Genomic DNA, 25,889 nt, shown 5'->3' with positions numbered 1-25,889 from the left:
ATGTGATGTTTATTACAGAACACACCTTAAATATGGTCAAATCATATAATAATTTTATGGCCATTTTAGTTACATTTATTTTTTTAATTTTCTGTTGAACCACAATTTAAAAGCAATGTCTGATTTTCATTAGTTGATATTCAGTAAATTTCAATTGAAAATGACTGAATATCAGTTGCATGCTATTTCACTGACCATTTTGGGTTTTTCTTAATTTAACAGAAAAGTACCAATAATTTTGCCAGTCTGTACATGCATAGTCTTTAAGTGATGTCATCATACTCTTTATTTATACAATTTAACACAAAAACACTATCATTTATTAGAAAAACATCCTGAAAAAAAGTTAAGCTACAAACTTGTGCTCTGCCCCACCCGTGTACACAGGGCTTTTTCGGTGTGTACAACATTATGCAAGTTCACCACTTAGGCTACTTTCACACTAGCGTCGGTACGGGCCCGTCGCTATGCGTCAGGCCGACGTACCGACGCACGTTGTGAAAGATTTGCACAACGGGGGCGGCGGATGCAGTTTTTCAACGCATCCGCTGCCCCATTGTAATGTCTGGGGAGGAGGGGGCGGATTTTCGGCCGCACATGCGCTGTTGAAAATGGCGGACACGACGCACAAAAAACGTTACATGTAACTTTTTTTGTGCGTCGCGGCCGCAAAAACACGACGCATCCGTCGCACGACGGATGTGACGTGTGGCCATACGTCGCAAATGCAAGTCTATGGAGAAAAAACACATCCTGCAGGCAACTTTGCAGGATGCGTTTTTTCTCCAAAACGACGCATTGCAACGTGCGTCGCGCAACGCTAATGTGAAAGTAGCCTTAACTTGTAAAACTAAAGCAAAAAAAAGTATCCAACAATATATATTTATTTGCAAAATGCCCTTGTAAAACAAAACATAGTAGATAGCTAACAGAAAAATTTACCATAGAAGTGGGACACAGACTACTGCATAGATGGGAGCAAAAAAAACCCCAACAACTCCATTTCTATTCAGAAAGAACAAAAAAGGAGTTACTGTATACACAAATAAATAAGCCATGAAAATATTGCACAAAATGGCATTTATTAGTAAATTTATGTGCAGTAGTTAATACAAAAAAAGTCCTGGAACACCAGCAGAATTATTGTTAGTATCTTAAACAATTCATCTAATTTTTTCCTTCACAGAAAGGCTTTCTTTCTCAGCCTATTTACAGATTATCACCAACAACAGTTAGTAAAAATAAAAAACAACCTACAAGTTCCACTAATTCGTTTCTTGTATAATAAATCTAAGGGACATTACACAGGTATGTAAAGGCTAGGGTGCTGGATAATTGTACAACTGAGATGAATGAGACATGAGTGATAAATAGTATTAGGAATCCATGCCTACACTGTTATCTTCCATGGTTTAGTCCTTTGTATACCCACACTGGACTAGTCGTGCAGTGCAACTTTTACATATTGGTCACTAGGTTCTTCTATAAACATATAAAGTCCAGCCTAATATACATTCCAGAGAAGGACAGTATAGCAGATATCAGTCTCTTCAGTCACTGAACGACGATTCACTGTCAGAGCTGTCTTCAAGTGCAACGTCACCATCTGGGACTGGGGCATCGGGAGTCCTGGAAACAAGCATGGACATTTTACGTTCCACTACAATCAATTTATCTGAACTGAAAAACACAGACCAGAAACATGGGGACCATCAAGCGATCGCCAGGATTCAGTGGGATGTGGCTGGATCACCTTGAATCTTTAAGAACATTAAAACAGCGAACAATAAGGGAAAACAAGAATTATAATACTCACTCTAAAAGATCAGGGTTTAGTCCTTCAGAAATCATTTTATTTCGAATAGCCATCACAGGGACCCCCTATAAGACAAAATAGGCTTCAATATCAACCATACCCATACATGATTATGCATGGGAACAACAAATCAACCACTGAACAAAAATAAAGACAGAAGTACCCAAGTCCACGGTAAGAGGGGATTACAGGAATATCCATTGATGGATATCCTTAGCATAGTGAGGGTTCTACCTCCAAGACCCCCATCAACCAGCAGCAAGCATATTCCAGACACAGGAGCTAATCCCTATCAGAAGCTATGACTTGCCATGAATGAGCCTCATTCTTTGTTTCCCGGCATCTATATCCAGCAGAAAACCTGTAAGAATTACATTTGGAGTGGCAGTCATGCTTTATGATGGATATGGATGTCTGAAGAAGAGTGCACAGGCCTCTGTCTGCGTCAAGAACTTTACTGTAGGTAACATTTATGTGCAGGAATGGATGTCTGTCCTCCTGGATCTTACAAAGGAGGAGAACACTGCTAATGAACTATATTGCAAAATTAAAATTAATTTCAATTAAAGGAACACTTTACATGGTGTTGTCTGGCACCACAAATAAAATGGTTAACAGCTGGATTTTTAATAAAAACTGGTCATCCGATTTACGTTGCGCAAACCATAGATAGCATAATTCAGAGTCTGGCTGCGCTATTCCAGCCTTGTATGGTATACTGTGAAACAATGAGGCATTTCAGAGAACACACATTAAATGCCAGGTAGGGAATTTTTGTTGCAGCCACCTAGAACTAGACAGAACCTCAGCGGCTTCTTCCCATTCCTATGACTTTACCTCTTCACAAACATACACCCTGAACATACTCTTCATGTTTCCTACATCTCACAGATCTTCCTTACTTGATCTATCACAATAAATGATATCACGCTTCCCCCCGTCCTGGAAGTTCACTGCCTTAGAGTAACCCTTGACTCTGCTCTGTCCTTCAAACCACACATCCAAGCTCTTTCCACCTCCTGTCATCTCTAGCTGAAAAATATTTCCAGAATCCGTCCCTTCCTCAACACTCAAACTACTAAAAGGCTTGTGCATGCCCTCATCATCTTCCGCCTCGTCTACTGCAACATCTTTTTCTGTGGCCTCCCTGCTAAAACCCTCGCACCTCTCCAGTCCATCCTTAATTTTGCCGCCCGACTAATTCATCTCTCTCCTCGCTACTCCTCCGCTTCTCCCCTCTGCAAATCTCTTCACTGACTCCCATTCCCTCAGCGTATCCAGTTCAAATTACAAATACTGACCTACAAAGCCATCTATAACCTGTCTCTTCCATATATCTCTGAACTAATCTCCTGATACCTTACCTCAAGTAATCTCCGGTCTTCCCAAGACCTCCTTCACACTTATTCGCTCCTCACCCAACCGCTTCCAAGACTTCTCCCAAATATCCCCCTTCCTCAGGAATTCTGTGCCTCAACACGTCCGACTATCAACCACATTCGGATCCTTCTGACGGAACTTGAAAACCCACCTCTTCAATAAAGCTTACAGCCTGCAATGACCCCGCTGCCTCCTCAACATTACCGGAGCTACCGCCTCACCATCACCGGAGCTGCTGCAACCGCCCAACCTACTGTCTCCTTCCCCACCATTCTGTAGAATGTAAGCCTGCACCATGGAATCAATGGTGATAAATCATAATAATCCTGGTTGGGAAGGAGTTCCCGACCTAGGACATAGGGATATGTCCTGGTGATCATGCGACACTGCGACTAAAGGCACGGTAATCACATGAAGGTGCCCATTTATGACAGCAGGGCACCTGTGCTCACTGTCACCAGGGTTTTGCTGCCTCTCAGCAACTACAATTGCTGAGATTTGCTATTAAATTTTGAATAGCCAATCACAGCAATTTCATTCAGTTTTTTGGCAAATTAAATTGCATGAAACACTGAAGTCCAGCTATGATCGGTACTAGAACAGCAAAAAAAAAAAAAAAAGTGTAGTACTGTAGTAATCGTCATCTACTACCGTATCTCTTACTGAGTATAGTCAGGATTAGTGTCAGTTGCGGGCGTTCAGTAATTATTTTTTTTTTTACCAATGTCCGATTAGGAATTGTAGTTTCAGAATTGTAGTGGAAAAATCTTGTAGTACTTAATAGTGATGAGTGAACATGCTTGGCTAAAGTGTTATCCGAGCATGCTTGGGAGTTGAGTGACTTTGGCATGTTCGAAAAATATGTTCCCTCGCCTGCATGTTTCGCGGAGACGCAGATCATTTCATCAAAGTCTGTATTCCAAAACATCAATCTTTCCTTTCTGAGCCCTGCCATGCACACAAACAGTATTTTTCCCACACATATGGGGTATTTTAGGGTCTATTTTCTTCTGTAACCCTTGTGAAAAAAAAATTTGTGGGTCAAAACATTTTTGTAGGGGAAATGTGATTTTTTTTATATTTTCATGGCTCTACATTATAAACATCTGTGAAGCATCTAGGGTTTCAAGGTACTCGCCACACATCTAGAAAAATTCCTTTAATTTCCAAAATAGGGTCACTTGTGGGGGTTTCAACTGTTTAGGCACATCAGGGGCTCACCACACACACACGACATCCACTCCACTCTTGATTCCAGCCAATTTTGCGTTAAGAAAGTCAAATGGTGCTCCTTCCTTTTCGAGCCCTGCTGTGCGCCAAAACAGTTTCCCTCCCACAAAAAGAGTATCAGAATGCTTACGAGAAACTGTACAACAAGATTAATGATCCATTTTCTCGTTACCCTTGCAAAAATAAAAAATGTGAGGCTAAGGCTTGGTTTCACATTAGCGTTTTTTTAGCGTAGTGCATCATGCGTGTCCATGCGCCCCTATGTTTAACATGGGGGCGCATGGTCTAGCGTTTGCGTGCGCATGCATTTTTGTAGTGTGCGCCTAGGCGCGCCGAACACAACCTGTTGCATTTTTGGTCCATCCAACCTGTGTCAAAAAAACGCATGCGCATGCTAGCGCATGGAAGGCGCCAAAAAAAAAAAAATCACATTACAGTCTATGGGAACACAGGCATGCGGATGGCCATGCGCACACCTGCGTTTAAAATCGCATGCGTTTTAAGCGTTAACATGGCTACAAACTGGTTAAAACGCATGCGCCTAAAAAAAGCTAACACATGCAAAACACGATGCATGCGTTTCTATTGCGCACAAAGCGCAGCGCTAAAAAACACTAATGTGAAACTAGCCTTAAGTAACATTTTTGTTAAAAAAGTAAAATATTCATTTTTTTCTTCCACATTGCTTCAATTCCTGTGAAGCACCTGAAAAGATAATACATTTCTTGAATGTGGCTTTGAGCACTTTGTGGAGTACAATTTTTTCAATGGTGTCACTTTGTGGTATTTTCTGTCACATAGGTTCCTCAAAGTCACTTCAAGTGTAATGTGGTTCCTAAAAAATGTTTTTGTAAATTTTGTTGGAAAACTGAGAAAATCTCTGGTGAACTTTTAACACTTATAACTTACTAATAAAAAAAAAATGTTTAAAAATGATGCAGATGTGAAATAAACATGTGGGAAATGTTAATTAACCACTTTGTGTGGAAAAAAATTAAGTTTTAAAATGGTTAAATGTTTGCTAAATTTCCGATATTTTCACAAATAAACGCAAGTCATATCAAACACATTTTTACCACCATCAAGAAGTATATAATATGTCACGAAAAAAAAACACCAAAATCTCAGAATTTGTTGAGGAGATCCAGAGTTATAACCACATAAAGTGACACAGGTCAGAAGTGGCCGGGTCATTAAAGTGAAAACAGGCTGGGGGTGAAGGGGTTAAAGGTAATTTTAGCAGGCTGATATGTAATCCGACAGCAGCATGATGTAAGGACAAAAACCTTGATCCTAGCAATAATATACAGTGGGGAAAAAAAGTATTTAGTCAGCCACCAATTGTGCAAGTTCTCCCACGAAAAAAGATGAGAGAGGCCTGTAATTGACATCATAAGTAGACCACAACTATGAGAGTCAAAATGAGAAAACAATTCCAGAAAATCACCTTGTCTGATTTGGCAAGATTTATTTTTCAAATGATGGTGGAAAATAAGTATTTGGTCAATAACAAAAGTTAATCTCAATATTTTGTTATATATCCTTTGTTTGCAATGGCAGAGGTCAACATTTTCTGTAAGTTTTCACAAGGTTGCACACACTGTTGGTGGTATGTTGGCCCATTCCTCCACGCAGATCTCCTGCAGTGATGTTTTGGGCCTGTCGCTGGCCAAAACGGACTTCAAATCTTTTCTATGGGGTCGATATCTGAAGACTGGCTAGGCCACTCCAGGACCCTCATATGCTTCTTACAAAGTCACTCCTTCGTTGCCCTGGCAGTGGGCTTGGGATTATTATCATGCTGAAAGACCCATCCAAGTTTCATCTTCAATGCCCTTGCTGATGGAAGGAGGTTTGCACTCAAAATCACACAATACATGGCCTCATTCATTCTTACATGTACATGGATCAGTCGTCCTGGTCCCTTTTCAAAGAAACAGCCCCAAAGCATGATGTTGCTACCCCCATGCTTCACAGTAGGTATGGTGATCTTTGGATGCAACTCAGCATTCTGTCTCCTCCAAACACGACAAGTTTTGTTTCTCCTAAACAGTTCTAGTTTGGTTTCATGAGACCATATGACATTTTCCCAATACTCTTCTGGATAACACAAATGCTCTCTTGCAAACTTGAGGCGGGCTCGGACATGTACTGGCTTAAGCAGGGGGACACATCTGGTACTCCAGAGTCCCTGGCGGTGTAGTGTGTTACTGATTTTAGCCTTGGTTATGGTGATCCCAGTTCTATGCAGGTCATTCACTAGGTCCCCCCTGTGGTTCTGGGAATTTTGGTCACCATTGTTGTGATCATTTTGACCCCATGGGTTGAGATCTTGCGTGGAGCCCCAGATCGAGGAAGATTATCAGTGGTCTTGTATGTCATCAATTTTATTACTATTGCTCTCACAGTTGATTTCATCACACTAAGCTGCTTGCCTATTGAAGATTCAGTTTTCCCAGCCTATTGCAGGGCTTCAATTTTGTTTCTGGTGTCCTTCGACTCTTCTTTGGTCTTCACTATAGTGGAATTTGGAGTGTGACTTATTAAGGCTGTTGACAGGTGTCTTTTATACTGATAACATGTTCAAACAGGTGCCATTACTACAGGTAATGAGTGGAGGACAGAGAAACCGCTTAAATAATCAGTTTTCTCTGCTGCAGCTCTAGCAGAGCTCTGAAAGATGTGCATAAAGTAACTCCCCACACAACTGATTAGCATCTTTGAAGACACAACACTGTATCTTAATTAACCAGACATCTATTTTCAGCAAGCCAGGAGGAATAGACTTATCTATATGTTGACTTTTGAATTTGTTTCTTTCTGGTTGGTCAAGAAAACAGACTTTTGTTACTGTAAGCCTGTAATATTGACTTGTAAGTCGACATTTGATGTACTATATTGTGCTCTTTTCCTTGATAACTAGTTATTTTTTGCTGATATGCTAATTACACATTGTCCAGGCCAGCTAGCTTGTTGACTTCCAAAACTGAGGAGGAAAACTATGCAAATAGATTACATAATCTATGGTCTTCACTATTCTGCCCCTTATTTGTGAATTCTGGATTGAAGGACACTTTTTAACGATAAAACGAGGTTATATACCTCTGTAAGAGAGCCAGAGTTTCAGCCAAGACATCCAAACAGCCAGAGATGCTACAGGACTGCAGCCAAGACATCATGGCTCCAACACGAGGGACACAGATTTGTCATTCTACATGATGCCAGCATACGGGACCTCGGCCCCAGCTGGAAGAATACAGATCTGCTCCACTGACAGTAGCTGAACCAATGGATACGTTTGTGAAAGCAAGCAATGGGACCCACCGGTCGCCTGGCTCCATGGAGATGTTCAGAGAAGCCAGGTTGTGAGCCTCCGTTCAACTGGACTTGTACCTGAAGAGACTGTCATCTTCCTAAGCTTATCGTTACCTCCTCTATGCGTGCCAGAGGCGGAGTAGTTGACCCTGGAAGCTCTGAAGTAACAGCTGCTCTTATCCTGGCGAGTCAGCAGAAGGGTGAGACTCTAACGTGCACCATATTGGGGTATTTTTCTGGGACTGTTGTACATATTGTATGCCCGTTTTGTGGTTCAATAAAGTATTGCCACATTGATTTACCCTCACCCTGTATTGTCTGAGTAGCGTTACACCCACGTTAAAAGGAGAGCGGGCGTTCAGTGGAATAACCCCTGGTCCATGCGGTTTCAGCTAGCGGACCAGGGTGCCCGCCAAACCCCCTCCCCCGTGTCTCCACAGCATCTGTTTACAATGTATATTGACATAAAGCTGCTAATCAGTGCTACAAAGCATAAGGCAGCTGTCTTGTAGTGATAATTTTGTGATGATAAAACACTGATTGTATTGAAACAGTAAAACATAGCCAAGTAATTGACATCACTGTAATCAGGCTGTCTTTCCCTACATCATGGTGCTATCAGATTACATAGCAAAAAGCTTGCTGGCAGATGTCTCTCTATGCATATACATACCCACTGATTCATGCTATCTGTGGTTCAGACAGCATTAATACATGACAGATTCCGTTAAATAAAATTTAAAAAAAAATTATCCTGTTAAATCCCCCAAATTCCCAGTGCTGATGGACCCCATCAATTTTCGGTCACATCGTACATCCAGGTGACCACTGCAGACTCACCAGTATTTGTTAACGTTACTGCTAAGGTCAGTGACTGGTGGCACCGGTCATGTGGATATATGGCAAGTTAGAGCTGCTGGAAATTAAACTAAGGGTGAGTTTAGACAGCTGTTACAATCGGGCCAGTCTAAAAAATTGCAAAAATCACTGTCTGGCTGTCCATCCAATTTATGGATGGGTACAGGAGCCATTGGCTATTTCTTGTTCTATTCTTCTCCAGAAAATGGACTAGTATAGTGTATTCTGTGATCTGATGCCATTAACCCCTTAACCCCCAACGGTGATTTGCATGTTAATGACCAGGCCAATTTTTACATTTCTGACCACTGTCCCTTTATGAGGCAATAACTCTGGAACGCTTCCATGGATCCCCTTGATTCTGGCAATGTTTTCTCATGATATATTGTACTTTCTGATAGTGGTAAAATTTCTTTGATACGACTTACGTTTATTTGTGAAAAAAAACGGAAACTGGGCGAAAATTTAGCAATTTTACTACTTTGAAATTTCCTGCCCTTAAAACAGAGAAACAAGTAATACAAAATAGTTAATAAATAACATTTCCCACATGTCTACTTTACAGCAGCACAATTTTGGAACCAAATTTTTTTTGTTAGGAAGTTATAAGGGTTAAAATTAGACCAGCGATTTCTCATTTTTACAACATCATATTTTTTTTTTAGGGACCACATCACATTTGAAGTCATTTTGAGGGGTCTATATGATAGAAAATACCCAAAAGTGACACCATTCTAAAAACTGAAACCCCTAAAGGTGCTCAAAACCACAGTCAATAAGTTTATTAACCCTTCAGGAGCTTCACAGGAGTTTTTGGAATGTTTAAAATATATATATATTATCAAAAAAAATTTACTTCAGATCCAATTTGTTTTATTTTCCCAAGGGTAACAGGAGAAATTGGACCCCAAAAGTTTGGGGGGTAAACCACTGTTTGGGCGCATTGCAGAGCTCGGAAAGGAAGGAGTACCGTTTGACTTTTTCGATTTCAACGCAGAATCAGCTGGAATTGAAATCAGATGCATATTGTGTTTGGAGAGCCCCAGATGTGCCTAAATAGTGGAAACACCCCAATTCAAACTCCATCCCTAACCCCAACATACCCCTAACCCTAATCCCAACCTCAACCCTAACTTTAGCCCTAACCCTAATTTTTAGCCCCAACCCGAACCCTAAGTTTAGCCCAACCCTAACCCGAACATTTTAAGAGCTATAATTTTTCCATATTTTGGCCCACAGAGTCAAGTGAAGTCTGTTTTTTGCAGAACGAGTTGACGTTTTTATTGGTAAAATTTTCGGGCACATGACATTTTTTGATCACTTTTTATTTATTATAACAATTGACGACATCACGCTTTCCACCGTACCAGAGATCCGCTGCCTCGGAATAACCTGTTGTGAATTCCCTTGCTCGGAGTTCAGGTTTTTTGTATATCAGAAGTGTTGGACTTTTTTAGGGTTTTGTGCATGATTGCAGACAGTATTTTTCTGTCCTGTCTAGACAGCTTTGGCCCCACCGTTTGCTCAGTGCCTGTTGTGAGGCAGCGCTGTCATTTAGTTAGGGGACTCACGCTTAGCCGCCACAAAACCAGATCCAGCACGGGTTTTCATAAAGCAGTATAGTCCATGAGGTTTAGGCTACTTTCACACTTGCTTTGTTTTGCAGCGCGTTTTTCCTGCAAAAAAACGCATGGAAAAAACGCATACAAATGCTGCGTTTTTTTCAAGCATTTTTATGAGCATGCATGAAAAAAATGCAGCGTTTTTATGCGTTTGTATGCGTTTTTTCCGCGTTTGCGTTTTTTTCCAACATTAGTTGGCCCCTCACACTAACCTAAACCATGACTTTACTAACCCTAACCCTTAACCAAACCATACCCTAACCCTTAACCAAACCATACCCTAACCCTGAACCTAACCCTTAACCAAACCATACCATACTAACCCTAACCCTTAACCAAACCCTACTAACCCTAACCCAAACCCTTAACCAAACCATCCTAACCCTAACCCCCCTTAACTAACCCTAACCCAAACCCCTAATTTCCATTGTCTAACCAATGGTCAACAAAAAAACGCATGCGCAATAAAATGCATACATGAGCATGCCAATGCGCATATGCGTACCCATATGCTTATAATGGGTGTCTTGCTGCAAAAAAACGCATTGCGTGCGCATGCGTTTTTTTGAGGCAAGTCGGACGCTCAAAAAATGCAACAGGATGCATTTTGTGCGCCCGAGCGCACACCACAAAAAAACGCATGCGCGTAAAAACGCATACAAAAGCATGTGTATGCGCACATAAGCGCATCCCATGCAAAATATAGGGAAAAAAGCGCATGCTTTTTTTGCGCTAAAATACAGCGCAAAAAAACGCAAGTGTGAAACCAGCCTTATTCATCATCATAAACCAAAGCAATATGCAACAGCATATAAACAGCAGAGCGTCCATTATAGCTTCACTCTCTAAACCCTGTGTTCACACAGGTTGTACAATGTCCAGCATACAGGCTCTCAGCCTCATTTATCTCACCCACGTCCGGGTCTACTCATGGCTGCTTCAGCTTACTGCAGACGTTCATTCCCTCCTCTGGGAACTCTCAGACACGTGCAGCAATTCACCACAGCCCCTCCACAGGCTGTTAGCCAGGAAGCTCCATCTCAGCGGGACCTTCCACACTGGACCAATTGGGTCCCAGCATTCACCCCATGTGACCTACCCTGGCCACATTATATGGTCCATAGCCATGCCCACCAGGTCACATGACTCTGACCTCATCACAGGTCCTTCAAGCATTTACACACTCTTTACAACAGTGTTCTTTAAACACACCCCCTGGGTGGGTTTGTAGGTAACCACGTCCGCCCATCTCTCTAATTACCTGGAGACTTCTCCCTGACACATTGAAGCAACACCTCAGCAATGTCACTGCTGATCCACACACATACATAAGTCTCCATCTCAAGGCCACCCACCTTGAGATACATAACGGTCATTCAGTATCTTGCCATTCATCCACTCTCCTGGGACATCCATACAGCGCCCCCTAGTGGACACAGTGGTCACTACACCACACTGTGTTTGTGTCTCATCTTGTCTCACCGACAATATATGTTTGGGGGCTGTCTATTCCTTTGGGGATCTGCTCCAGGGCAGTTTAGATTTCACCTTTCTGTCTTTAGGCTTGGTTAGTTCTCCGGCTGTGAGGAAGCGTCTAGGGCATCGTATGAACGCTCCACGGCTACTGCTAGTTGTGTTGATAGGATCAGGGGTCTGCAATCCGCTTAGTTACCAACCTCTCTGGTCTTCTGGTGGCTTAGCCTGTTCCTGCCATCCTCCTCGGTGACCCATTCATAACAGTAACCCTTGACTCTGCACTGTCCTTCAAACCGCACATCCAAGCGCTCTCCACCTCCTGTCGCCTCCAGCTCAAAAATATTTCCAGAATCCGTCCCTTCCTCAACCCTCAATCTACTAAAATGCTTGTGCATGCCCTCATCATCTCCCGCCTCGACTATTGCAACATCCTTTTCTGTGGCCTCCCTGCTAACACCCTCGCACCTCTCCAGTCCATCCTTAACTCTGCTGCCCGACTAATTCATCTCTCTCCTCGCTACTCCTCAGCTTCTCACCTCTGCAAATCTCTTCACTGGCTCCCATTCCTTCAGCGTATCCAATTCAAATGACTAATACTGACCTACAAGGCCATCTATAACCTGTCTCCTCCATATATCTCTGAACTAATCTCCCGATATCTTCCCTCACGTAATCTCCGGTCCTCTCAAGACCTCCTTCTCGCCTCCACACTTATTCGCTTCTCACGCAACAGCTTCCAAGACTTCTTCCGAACATCCCCCATCCTCTGAAATTCTTTGCCTCAACACGTCCGACTATCAACCACACTCGGATCCTTCAGGACGGAACCTGAAAACCCATCTCTTCAGGAAAGCTTATAGCCTGCAATGATTGGTCCGGCTTGTCCGCTACTTTCTGTTTTTAATTTGGAAGCTGAATTGAAATTTTTTTTATTTAGCCTGCAATGATCCCCGCTGCCTCCTCACCACTAATGGAGCTACCCTCTCCCCATCACTGAAGCAACCCCCCAACCTACTGTCTCCTTCCCCACCATCCTGTAGAATGTAAGCCTGAAAGGGCAGGGTCCTCTCCCCTCTGTATCAGTCTATGATTGTTAGTTTGTTTACTGTAAGTGATATCTGTAATTTGTATGTAACCCCTTATGTACAGCACCATGGAATCAATGATGTTATATAAATAAATAATAATTCCAATTTTTGGGAGCCAGAATGAACAAAAACCAGCAATTCATGAATTTCTTTTGGGGGGGACGTTTATACCGTTCTGCGTGGTAAAAAAAGCAGTTTTACTCTTCGAGTCCGTACGATGACAGAGATACCTCATTTAAATCATTTTTTTTATGTTTTGGCGCTTTTATACAATAAAATAATTATTTTTGCATCGCTTTATTCTGAGAACTATAACTTTTATATTGTTCCGGGGATGGAGCTGCATGGCAGCTTGTTTTTTTGCAAGGCAAGATGAGGTTTTCTGCAGTACCATGTCTATTTATATCCGTCTTTTTGATCGCGTGTTATTCCACTTTTTGTTTGGTGAAGGGTCGAAACACGTGTTGGGGAGGACGGCTATCCAAGGCGACCAGGTAGAGTGTAGCTTGCAAGTTGTACTCTATTCTTACTTTTTTGATGTCTCACTCTGCATTTTTGAAGTTTCCCTGGTCTATGATATATACTACACACATACTGACACCTATTGGTGCGATTGGGTATTATTCCCATTATTTATGTGGTACATCTATGCAGTGACACGTGTGGTGTTCACTATTTTTTGCACTAATATTGCACTTTAGTACCTATCTATTTTGCACTTTATGTACATTTTCTTATTTTGTATAATTATGTTGTACACTTATAGTGAATCGATACACAATCTTCACTAATTTGTATGCACCTTACAAATGAATATATATTTTTTGTTATACACTGTATTTTTTGGAGAAATATATACTTGTTAGCACAATTCACTGCAATAGTATGCCCTTATGAAATGGATAGTACTGCCCCCTTGTGTATACTTTTTTATATTATTAAGATGTCATGACGACATCGAGTTACTATGGGAGCGATCGGGATCCAAAGGCAGAGGGGCTGCTAGAGCTGACAGCCCATCTGCCTGCTCCTGGAACGCTGCGATCATGTTTCAGCGCAGTATTACGGGGGTTAACTTAATGCCGGGTGTCAGCTGTGAGAATCAGCTGACACCCGGCCGCGATCAGCCACGCTCCCCCCGTGAGTGCGGCTGATCGCGTCTGACATACTATTCCGTAAATGGGCATTAAATCCCAGAGAATATCGATGAAATAGTAAAAAATAGTGCGGTGAAACTGCAAAAAAGTGCAATCCCACACTTGTTTTTTTTTTTTTTTTTTTTTGCTAGGTTCATTAAATGCTAAAACTGACCTGCCATTTTGATTCTCCAGGGCATTACAAGTTCATAGACACCAAATATGTCTAGGTTCTTTTTAATCTAAGTGGGGAAAAAAATTGCGCCATTGTGATACCCGTAGCATCTCCATTTTTCGTGATCTCGAGTCGGGTGAGGGCTTATTTTTTGCGTGCAGAGCCAACATTTTTAATGATAGCATTTTGGTGCAGATACGATCTTTTGATCGCCTGTTATTGCATTTGAATGCAATGTTGCGGTGACCAAAAAACGTAGTTGTGGCGTTTTGATTTTTTTCCTTGCTACACCGTTTAGCGATCAGGTTAATCCTTTATTTTTATTGATAGATTAGGTGATTCTGAAAACGGTGATACCAAATATGTGTATGTTTGATTTTTTTTATTGTTTTATTTTGAATGGGGTGAAAGTGGGGGGGTGATTTGAACTTTTATTTTTTTTTATATTTTTAAAAACTTTTTTTTGTACTTTTGGCATGCTTCAATAGTCTCAATGGGAGACTAGAAGCTGCCATAACCCAATCAGCTTTGCTACATAAAGGCGATGATCAGATCACCTGTATGTAGCAGGATATCTTGCCTGCTAAGAGCACCGACCACCAGGTGGCGCTCATAACAATCCGGCAGTGACAACTATAGAGGTCTCCAGAACTCTGGTTGTCATGCCAACACATCGGTGACCCGCGATCACATGACGGGGAGGAGGTGGTGTCAAAGACGGGCGGATTTCCGGCACAGTTGCCGGAAGAGCATGTTAAATGCCGCTGTTAAGAGTTTCACAGCGCCATTTAACGGGTTAATAGCCATAGGTGGATCGCGATACCACCCTTTCCAGGCACGTCAGCTGTTCAAAACGGCTGACATGTGCCAGGAAAGATGTGGGCTTAGCACTGGAGAGAGTCCGGTGTAGGAGAGGGGTTAATAATATCATCTTGTGGCGGACCTCTATTAGCGCACATATCAGTTTTATTGTCATAATTATTAACAAAAAGAAATTACCACTTGGACCATCTTCAGGTATCTGGCGTATCTTGGTTCTTTTGCCACAGTGGGAACATTTTCAGCCTGTCCTCCTTCCTTCGGTAAGGCATCATTTATGGAATTCTGCTGCATAACCTAAAAAGCCCAAGCAATATAGACTGTCAACAGGAGAAAAGAAAGATTGGCAAAATTGATATATTTTGCAGGTATAGAATATAAAGGAGGAATTTAACAGTTTACAAATACATTGCTCTCATTAACGCCTTTCCAACATGGCCACTTTTGGTTGTTTCTCCCAGTTATCCGATATATATTTTTTTTTGTTGTTTTTTTAGGGCTATGAGATGTATAAGGGCTTGTTTTCCAGACCATTTTAGAGTTTTGCAAGACACTATTTACCGTATATACTGGAGTATAAGCCGACCCCTCGAATTTTGCCACAAAAAACTGGGAAAACTTACTGACTTGCGTATAAGCCTAGGGTGGAAAATGCAGCAGCTAATGGTAAATTTAAAAAATAAACATAGATACCAATAAAAGTAAAATTAATTGAGACATCAGTAGGTTAAATGTTTTTGAATATCCATGTTCAATCAGGAGCCCCATATAATGCTCCATAAATTCCATGAAGGCCCCATAAGATGCTCCATACAAAGAGCAGAGTAGGACTGGCAAGTGTAAGGAACTTTGACGCAGTTTGCCAGCTTCCGTATTAAGGCCTTAATATCAACCAATACCTTACATATATTGATATGTTTTTTGTGCACTTTTTATATTTCTTTCAGGGTGCAGTTGGGCCCAAATGGTTCTGCAAACTTGTGGCCTCTGTTCACAAGGGATGCATTCTAGTTGGCACTGGGCAGCCCCCCTATATGGTGTTACTAAGAGGTTGTGAACCAGAAGCCCTGCATTCCCTGTGTGAACACTGCCACATGCGGATTTCTTCTGCACTGGTGTACCACACGGCCAATCCCTGATTGTAGGCTGGCTGTTTCATTTGGTATTTATGCACCTGTGCAGCTGCCATTTTACTTGGGTCCGCTGCACCCTGTATTAGTGCAGATGCATTTAGGCCTGTCTGGTTTGTGTCTGAATTTTTTGGAGGATTTTTTCCTCTTTTTGAGGTTTTCATGTTAGAGTAGGACTGGCAAGTGTAAGGAACTTTGACGCAGTTTGCCAGCTTCCATATTAAAGTCTTAAAGGGGTTGTCCAGGCTTTTCACATAATCTCAGTACATATCTGGGCTGCAGAATTATGACAATAAGTAATTTACTTTATGTCACTAGTTTGCACAGTTTTCTAGATATTCTGAACAGAACGAACGTCCGGGGGGGGGGGGGGGGGGGGTGTGTGTTATGGCATTGAAATGATTACTGGTCGTAACCTCCTACTCTACTCCAAACATGCCCTCTATAGCAACAACCCCACCCTCCATAGCTACAGGCCCTCCCCGTCCACATGAAGATGCCCTCATCACACAGTAACAAATCCTTCCCCTCTAGCAGCCTCACTGCAGAGAGCAGACCACCCAGCTGCTCCTCCCCCAGACACATGCTGAACAGTGATCTATGGAAAGTGAAACTATTGAGGAGGAGGGAAAATCGTCCTGTATTCTGGGCCACTCCATGATTGCAATAGAATCATAGAATCGTAGAGTTGGAAGGGACCTCCTGGGCCATCTGGTCCAACCCCCTGCTCAAAGCAGGATTCGCTAAATCATCCCAGTCAGATGTCTGTCCAGCCTCTGTTTGAAGACTTCCATTGAAGGAGAACTCACCACTTCTCGTGGCAGCCTGTTCCACTCATTGATCACTCTAACTGTCAAAAAGTTTTTTCTAATATCTAATCTGTGTCTCCTCCCATTCAGTTTCATCCCATTGCTTCTAGTCTTTCCTTGTGCAAATGAGAATAAAGTTAATCCTTCTACAATGTGACAGCCCTTTAGATATTTGTAGACAGCTATTAAGTCTCCTTTCAGTCTTCTCTTTTGCAAACTAAACATTCCCAAATCCTGCAACCTTTCCTCATAAGACAGGGTTTGCAGACCGGTCACCATTCTGGTCGCTCTTTTCTGAACTTGCTCCAGTTTGTTGATGTCTTTTTTAAAATGTGGGGCCCAAAACTGGACACAATATTCCAGATGAGGTCTGACCAAAGAGGAGTAGAGGGAAATAATGACTTCACGTGATCTAGACTGTATGCTTCTGTTAATACATCCTAGAACTGCATTTGCCTTTTTTGCTGCTGCATCACACTGTTGACTCATATTCAGTCTGTGATCTATTAGTATACCCAAGTCTTTTTCACATGTGCTGTCACTTAGCCCTATTCCTCCCATTCTATATATGCTTTTTTCATTTTTATTGCCCAGATGTAGTACTTTGCATTTCTCCCTGTTAAAAACCATTCTGTTAGTTACTGCCCACTTCTCCAGTTTATTTAAATCTTTTTGAATCCTCTCTCTCTCTTCTCTAGTATTAGCTATCCCTCCTAGCTTTGTGTCATCAGCAAATTTAATCAGTTTACCCTCAATTCCTTCATCTAAATCGTTGATAAAGATGTTGAACAATACAGGGCCCAGGACAGAGCCCTGTGGTACCCCACTTGAGACATTCTTCCAACTGGATGTGCAGCCATTTACGACCACTCTTTGGGTCCGATCACTAAGCCAGCTATGAATCCACCTAACAGTTGCCTTGTCCATTCCATACTTAGTCATTTTTTCAATAAGGATTGTATGAGAGACTTTGTCAAATGCTTTGCTGAAGTCAAGATATACTATATCTACAGCATTTCCTTGATCCACCCAATCAGTGATACCGTCATAGAAGGAAATTAAGTTAGTCTGACATGACTTATTAGTTACAAACCCATGCTGACTCTGTTTGATCACTTCATTCTTATCCAGGTATTGACTTACATGTTGTTTAATAATTTGTTCAAAGATCTTTCCTGGTATAGAAGTCAGACTCACCGGCCTATAGTTGCCTGGGTCCACCTTCTTCCCCTTTTTGAAGATAGGAACAACATTTGCTCTTCTCCAGTCTTCTGGCACTTCTCCTGTTCTCCAAGAATTTTCAAAGATTATGGAGAGTGGTTCAGAAATTTCTTCTGCTATCTCCTTCAGTACTCTGGGGTGTAATTCATCTGGACCTGGAGACTTGAATTCATTTAGGTTAGCTAAGTGTTTCCTCACTATCTTTCTGTTTATAGATATCCTGGATTCTTCTATTCCCTTAATAGGACAGTGAATAACAGTTGGTGTTACATTTCCTTTCTGAGAGAAAACAGATGCAAAATAAGAATTTAAAAGTTCAGCCTTCTCAACATCCTGTCTTACCATTTCATCATTTTCATCCTGTAAAAATCCTATAGCATCTTTGACTTTTCTTTTACTTTTGACATATCCCCAAAATCCTTTATTATTGCTTTTGACATCTCTTGCAAGCCTCAATTCATTTTCAGCTTTAGATAATCTGATTTGTGCCCTGCAGATTCTGCAGACAGCATTATATTCTTCTTTAGATATGCCTCCCTCTTTCCATTTTATAAACATTTTTTTCTTCCTTTTTAGCATGTGCTTAAGTTCTGTGTTCACCCATCCTGGTTTCCTTAAATGCTTCCTATTCTTCCCTCTTTTCGGAATTGTTAACAACTGTGCTTTGAGAATTTCATTTTTCAAGATTTCCCATCCTTCCTGGACATTTTTGTCTTTAAGGATATCCAGCCATTGGATCCCTCCAATTATCTTTCTGAATCCCTTAAAATCTGCCTTTCTGAAATCTAACCTTGACGTCTGAGTCTTCACAGGTCTTCCGCCTCTAGTTATCCAAAATTCTAAAATAGCATGGTCGCTACCTCCTAGGGTTCCAGCCACTTTTACCTCCTCAACCATTTCCTCCCTGTTTATAAGGATTAGATCCAAGGTAGCAGTTCCCCTTGTTTTCTCCCCTACCTTTTGGAAGATAAAGTTGTCAGCAAGAGAGGATAAGAATTTCCTTGACCTGTTAGTTTTGCCTGAGAGAGATTCCCAACAAATGTCTGGATAGTTGAAATCTCCCATGACAACTATGTCATATTTTTTGGAGAACTTGGCCATTTGATGCATAAAGAGTTCATCCATATCTTCAGCTTGCACAGGCGGCCTGTAGTAAATGCCTACAATGGTGTCCTTTCCATTGTTCTGTCCTTGTATTCTTACCCAAACAGTTTCCACAGAACTCCCAGTCTCTGAAGCTTCAATCTCTGTGCAGATATACGCGTTTCTAACATACAATGCAACACCCCCTCCTCGTTTATCAAGTCTGTTTCTTGCAAATAAGTTGTATCCTTCTAGTCTTGTATTCCAATCATGTGTATCGTCCCACCAAGTTTCAGTGATTCCAATGACATCATATTTCTTTTCCTGTGTTAGTAGTTCCAATTCTCCTTGTTTGTTGCCCATGCTTTGTGCATTAGTATAGAAACATTTTAGTTTGTGATTGGTTTCTCTTTCTCCAATATTTTTATTAATTAGATTCTTTTGTCTTTGTTCTTCCTTTCCACTTCTATTAGCAGAGTTCTCAATAGCATTCTCAATACATAACTCATTATCAGTAATTCCTTTCCTCACTGTCCCAGGCTGCTGGCAGCAGGGAGAACAGACTGTGTGATGGCCAGTGATGGGGGTCTGCAGCTTCTAATCTGCACAGGGGATGGCAGTCACTGATGTAATCTGTTGTGTGACAAAGCCTCTGCTGTGTGACTGAGACAGCTCTGTGTCACTGATGTCTTCACACAGCAGCAGATTTGGTGCAGTGTATGTGTGAGCACTGTGTCTCTAATGACACAAATACTGATGGGAGCAGCCTGTCCCAGAATACAGGACGATTTTCCCTCCTCACTAGTTTCACTTTCCATAGATCACTGTTCAGCGTGTGTCTGGGGGGAGGAGCAGCTGGGTGGTATGGGAGGATTTGTTACTGTGTGAGGAGGGCTTCTTCATGTGGACGAGGAGGGCCTGTAGCTATGGAGGGTGGGGTTGTTGCTATAGAGGGCATGTTTGGAGTAGAGTAGGAGGTTACGACCAGTTCTCATTTCAATGCCATAACACCCCCCCCCCTTGGACGTTCTGTTCAGAATATCTAGAAAACAGTGCAAACTAGTGACAGAAAGTAAATTACTTATTGTCATAATTCTGCAGCCCAGATATGTACTGAGATTATGTGAAAAGCCCGGACAACCCCTTTAATATCAACCAATACCTTACATATATTGATATGTTTTTTGTGCACTTTTTATATTTCTTTCAGGGTGCAGTTGGGCCCAAATGGTTCTGCAAACTTGTGGCCTCTGTTCACACGGGATGCATTCTAGTTGGCACTGGGCAGCCCCCCTATATGGTGTTACTAAGAGGTTGTGAACCGGAAGCCCTGCATTCCCTGTGTGAACACTGCCACATGCGGATTTCTTCTGCACTGGTGTACCACACGGCCAATCCCTGATTGTAGGCTGGCTGTTTCATTTGGTATTTATGCACCTGTGCAGCTGCCATTTTACTTGGGTCCGCTGCACCTTGTATTACTGCAGAAGCATTTAGGCCTGTCTGGTTTGTGACTTGCGTATAAGCCTAGGGTGGAAAATGCAGCAGCTAATGGTACATTTCAAAAATAAAAATAGATACCAATAAAAGTAAAATTAATTGAGACATCAGTAGGTTAAATGTTTTGGAATATCCAATCAGGAGCCCCATATAATGCTCCATACAGTCCATGATGGCCCCATAAGATGCTCCATACAAAATACACCCCATATAATGCTGCAAAAAGGTTAATAATAAGATACTCCATAGAATAATATGCCCCATATGCTGCTCCATAACGGTTATGGCCCCATAAGATGTTCTATAGATTATGCCCCATATGCTGCCCCCATAAGATGCTCCAAAGATTATGCCCCATATGCTGCCCCATAAGATGCTCCATAGATTATGCCCCCATATGCTGCTGCTGCAAATAAAAAAAAAAAAAAAAAAAAAAAAAAAAAAAGACATACCTCTTGTCGCTGGGGGCCAGGTGCGCCGGTGTCACCACTGGCTCAGGACCCCGGCACCTGAGATATTCACGTGTCCCCGGTCCAATGCTGCTCGCCGCTGTCTGCCAGGTCCTCTGTCAGTGACTGTTCAGGCAGAGGGCGCGGCGCGCACTAACCACGTCATCTCGCCCTCTGCTACCTGAATGTCACTGACAAAGGACGCGGCAGACAGCGGCGAGCAGCGTTGGAATGGGGACAGTTGAATACTGCATATACTTACCCACTCTTGGCGCGGTCTCTGCAGCCCTGCTTCTCCCATGGTCTCCCTTCCTTCCTTCAGCGGTCACGTGGTACCGCTCATTAAAGTCATGAATATGCGCATATTCATGACTTTAATGAGCGGTACCACGTGACCACTGAAGGAAGGAGCCTGAGACTGTGGGAGCAATGGAGGGGCTGCAGAGACATGCCGGGGGGGTTCAGAACGATCTGACACCCCTGCTCCCCCGCCGACCCCCTGGCGTATATGACTCGCGTATAAGCCGAGAGGGGGACTTTCAGACATGATTTGACCGTCCCGATAGTGTACACCTTGTCGTGGTGGGATGGCTTTTACATTTTATCAAAATAACTAACTAAGTACCCCAAGTGATTTTCATGTACTATTACTATTTATTTACTACAGCATATATCTCTGTTTTTTTATTTGGGCTTTGTCTAAGTAATGGCCATAATGTGAACGTGCTCCTTCAAATTGCACGTATGCGAGGTTATGATCTGTCTCATTCCTTTGGTTTTATCTAACTTGAAATGAAATAACTGCAAAACAAAAAATTATTTGTGAGTGGAATGGCGAATAAAGTAGGGTTTTGTTTGTATGGCATTTCTTTCTGTTGCTATAGTCTGAGACCCATCTTTGTGAGAACTTATTTTTACAGAGTGAGCTAGTAAAAACTGAAAGCATTTCTGGGGTACAGTCAACGTCATGATTACCGTACTTCTGAATCCATGTTTGGGGATTACTAATAACAATATAGAAGAACTTGGCACTAGCAGAAGGTTGAGGTTTAACTGCAGTGATTGGAGCTAGCTCAGAAAACTGCAGATAAAGACAGGTGCCTGTTGCACAATTCATACATGGTGCGGGATCAGCTCCTGAGCCTGCTTTATGGATCGGCTTTTATATACAACACATATCGGGAATATCGCCTCTCCTGACCCGAGCGTGACAGCTTCATAGAAATATGTGAAACTGTCATGCTTGGGTCGGGAAAGCTGTGACCTGTCTGTGCATTAGTGGTCCGTGCTCTGACCGAGATCCACGGATGTCTGAATGAGGCATTAAACAAATTGAGTGTGTCATCAGATGATGAAGAGCGAGATTTGAAACAGGGTCTCCACCTCAACGGATATTCATAAAAATCTTATTACCCCTAATACAAGCAATGTCATGATCACAACATACTAATCCATATCACTTACTTCTGTCTGTGGTATATCTGTAGTAGATTCTGGGACCGACTGGGGTTGCAAATTGCCATTGACGATGTTGCTGGATGACTGCGTTTCAACTTTAACATCTTCTAGGCCAGGAATAGAAGAAAGCTGAAATTAAGAAACAGTGATATGAAAAACATCCCAAATAAACCTCCTGTTATTAGGTGAAAGACTCTCAGGACTAGAGATGAGCGAATTTGTTCGGATTCGGTTCCGAATACGATCGGAATCGAATATTGTTTTTGCAATACTGGAACGTCATTAGAGTCAATGGGAGTAGAAATTACCGAATATGTTCGGAACCGATCATAGACATACACTCAGCACGAATAGTGTTTGAATATGGCCCGAATATGTCAAAATGAGATTCGGGGCCAAAATACGAACTAATTTGCTCATCTATAATTGAGACTATCCTGCAGAAGACACAGTGCTGCATAAACACAGCTCCATAATATAAACGTATTAGAAAATGGCCTTTAGGATGGGAGATTGTATTTACAGGGCTATAGAAAAATAAAATGCTCCATTCCTGCAATTCTGACATGGGACTGCAGATCACAGTTTACAGGAACACATATCCTGCATAGGGAGCAACAGCTGAGTATTATGGACATGTAGAGAAATGTATTAGATCTTTATATATTTACATAAATCTTAGGTTCCCCAAAGGGCAGGGCACCCTTTAAATCTACTCATTTAGCATTATACCTGGGAAGGAAACGCCAAGTAACATGTACAGTAACAATGTATTACAGTGCCTAGTTACATTCACAGACATGCAGGCTTCAGAGCTGAAATCTCCCTGTATTCTGCCCATCTTGAATTTAGGTGTGTACACAGCTTGTCACGCCAAGCACAGTCTCTACACCAAGCATTTTACAGCAATTTGATGTGCAAAAACTAACAGCCCCCACACTACATGCCCCCCACGTTACGAGAGCTCAGCTAAACTGCTGTGTCCGATGACAATATTGGAAATGCAGCTCTGGCATATAACAGAGGACAGGTTCAACATAAAATCAATCTATTGACAAAAATTAATAAAAAAAAAATATTTGATCTAGATTATATTAGCTTTAACAAACCTTTGCATCTAAAATATTGAGGGTTGTTTCAATCTGCTGGATACGAAGAGAAAGGGCAGACAGTTTCTGAAACACAGGCAAGAATAGAAGAGATGAAGAGGGTTATGCATCTTGTAAGCTGCGATCAGACATCCACGAGACATGTCCTAGGGCTGGTTATTATTCTCAGACAGCACACTGATCCATAGTTTCATTTATCCATACACACCTCAGTGTTTGTCCGTGAGGCCCAGAGCAGGTCCTGTTCTCATCTGTTTTGTGAATCAGACTCGGACACTAAAATCTGAGGATCCATGTAAACCAGGTAACACACAGACACAGAAGACATATTGGTACTTTGTACTTCAGAATTCCATCTATTTTTAACAGATTCATTGTTAAAAGCCATGAAGCAACTAGGAGAACTTTCCTATGATTAAGGGCGTCTTGGTAAGCCAGAAACCTGTAAGGTGGTGAGGTTTTTAACTTTTATGGAATTTTAACTTGATTCAATAAACTTAGTTTTTATCTAGTTGGTGGTGTCAGAAACTACCGTTGTTCTTCTCCTGTCAGCTGCAATCAGCAGGGGGTACGGCACCCACCGGTTTGTAATTACAGCAGCGAATCCATCTACAAGGTGGGCCATTTATATGGATACACCTGGGTGGGCCATTTAAATGGATACACCTAAATAAAATGGGAATGATTGGTGACATCAACTTAATGTTTGTGGCACATTAGTATATGGGAGGGGGGAAACTTTTCAAGATGGGTGATGACCATGGTGGCCATTTTGGATCCAACTTTATAAAGGCCCACCCAGGTGTCTCCATATAAATGGCCCACCCTGTATACTACCAGTGTGAATAGCTCCAATCTCCCCCCTTTATAGGAGGACACTTGAGAAATAAGTCAGTGCCCTTCACACAGATGGCAAGATATGAACGTGTCAATCTAGACTTACATGGATGCGGTTTTGGTTTATTCTGATGCCGAGTAAACAGTAGACTGGCAGGGTTTGTAGCCAAGAAGAATCATGATATAAAGGGGGTTGTAGGAAAACCATTGACATGATTTTTAAAGGTGATTGGCACGGTCATAACAGGTCCCTTTAAGTACCAAAGTTCAGTGTTCACGAGTAGTATAATGAAAAAAAGAGCCCAGACCTTTTAAATCCACCTGTGCTGCTTAGGGATGATGGAGATTTATTATGGAACAAGTTATGGGTGGGGTGTGACTGCGCGGTTCTGGGGCCATCACCAGAATTAGATACAGTGGTGCAGCAGTGTGCATGCGCGACCTCTCAGGACTTCATTCTCCATACTCTGCTTTTTCACAGCTAATGGATGGAGCGGCAGTGGAGCACAAGCATCCTAGTTATAGGTGAGAGCCAGAATCTCGCTTTAATCTCACACTGCATTAGTCAGATTTGACCCGATGGCACCAGCACTGCCCAGCGCTCCCCATTAGGGGGAATGTGACAAACCTCTTCACAAACTGTAGAAAAGCGATTGAGAAACTGAACGGTGTGCAGCACAAACTGGTTCAGGAAGGCGACGGTCCTCTTCTGCTGGATAGCCGGGACCTGGAGATGGAGGAGGAGGACAGGCTGTTACACGGCACCGGTGGATGGGAACGCAGGATATTCGGCGCGATGGAAAGTCCGAACACGAGATCATTACCAGTGTAGACCTCTGCTAGCAGGCAGCGGACAGAAACCGCTCTATTCACTTCTATAGGAGCTCTACAATCAGCTGGGCCGGGCTTTCTCCAGGACTCCCATCCATTCTCCTGATCAATGAGGGTCCTACTGCCAAACCCCCTGTGTATAGTAGCGTGTTCCAGTAACCCCTTCATGACTACTCCTGCTCCAGCCACACAGTCAGTAAGGTTTATGGAGCCATGTATAACCATAGAGCTACTCCCCAGTGTGGCTGATAACAGGGAACAATAGACTGCACGTAGCATCCCCCTGCAGTGATGCCCCCCGGAATCACCCACCTTAGTGAGGTCTATGCCAGAGCCAACTATAGGCAGCCCATCCTCGTCCATCCCTGTGAGGCTGAGTGAGCCGCAGCACTTCCTCGCTCTGACAGTCAGGTGACAGGAGCATGTGAGCAGTAGTCAGTCACGTGGTGTGCGCAGTAGTCACGTGGTGTGCGCAGTAGTCACGTGGTGTGCGCAGTAGTCACGTGGTTCAGGGGCGGCGCTGCAGCTCTGTGTGGCTGTGCAGGCA

General features: G+C 42.4%; 1 protein-coding gene across 1 annotated transcript; it reads right to left on the bottom strand.

Annotated features, from left to right (window-relative positions):
* Positions 1-1,063: 1,063 nt before the first annotated feature.
* On the bottom strand, positions 1,064-25,889 carry WASHC3 (WASH complex subunit 3). Its single transcript, XM_073575172.1, has 7 exons — positions 25,655-25,889; positions 25,140-25,238; positions 23,675-23,740; positions 22,572-22,694; positions 15,096-15,212; positions 1,817-1,881; positions 1,064-1,629 (listed from the first exon to the last, which is right to left on the bottom strand). The coding sequence occupies exons 1-7, from the start codon at positions 25,703-25,705 to the stop codon at positions 1,551-1,553; spliced, it is 600 nt and encodes a 199-aa protein (XP_073431273.1). The 5' UTR covers positions 25,706-25,889; the 3' UTR covers positions 1,064-1,550.

The sequence above is a fragment of the Dendrobates tinctorius genome, unplaced genomic scaffold (genome assembly GCF_039654945.1).
Source record: "Dendrobates tinctorius isolate UK_male_01 unplaced genomic scaffold, ASM3965494v1 ptg000043l, whole genome shotgun sequence".
NCBI classification, from domain to species: domain Eukaryota; kingdom Metazoa; phylum Chordata; class Amphibia; order Anura; family Dendrobatidae; genus Dendrobates; species Dendrobates tinctorius.
The sequence above is the reverse complement of the archived record's forward strand: the minus strand, read 5'-3'. Positions and strand labels throughout refer to the sequence as shown.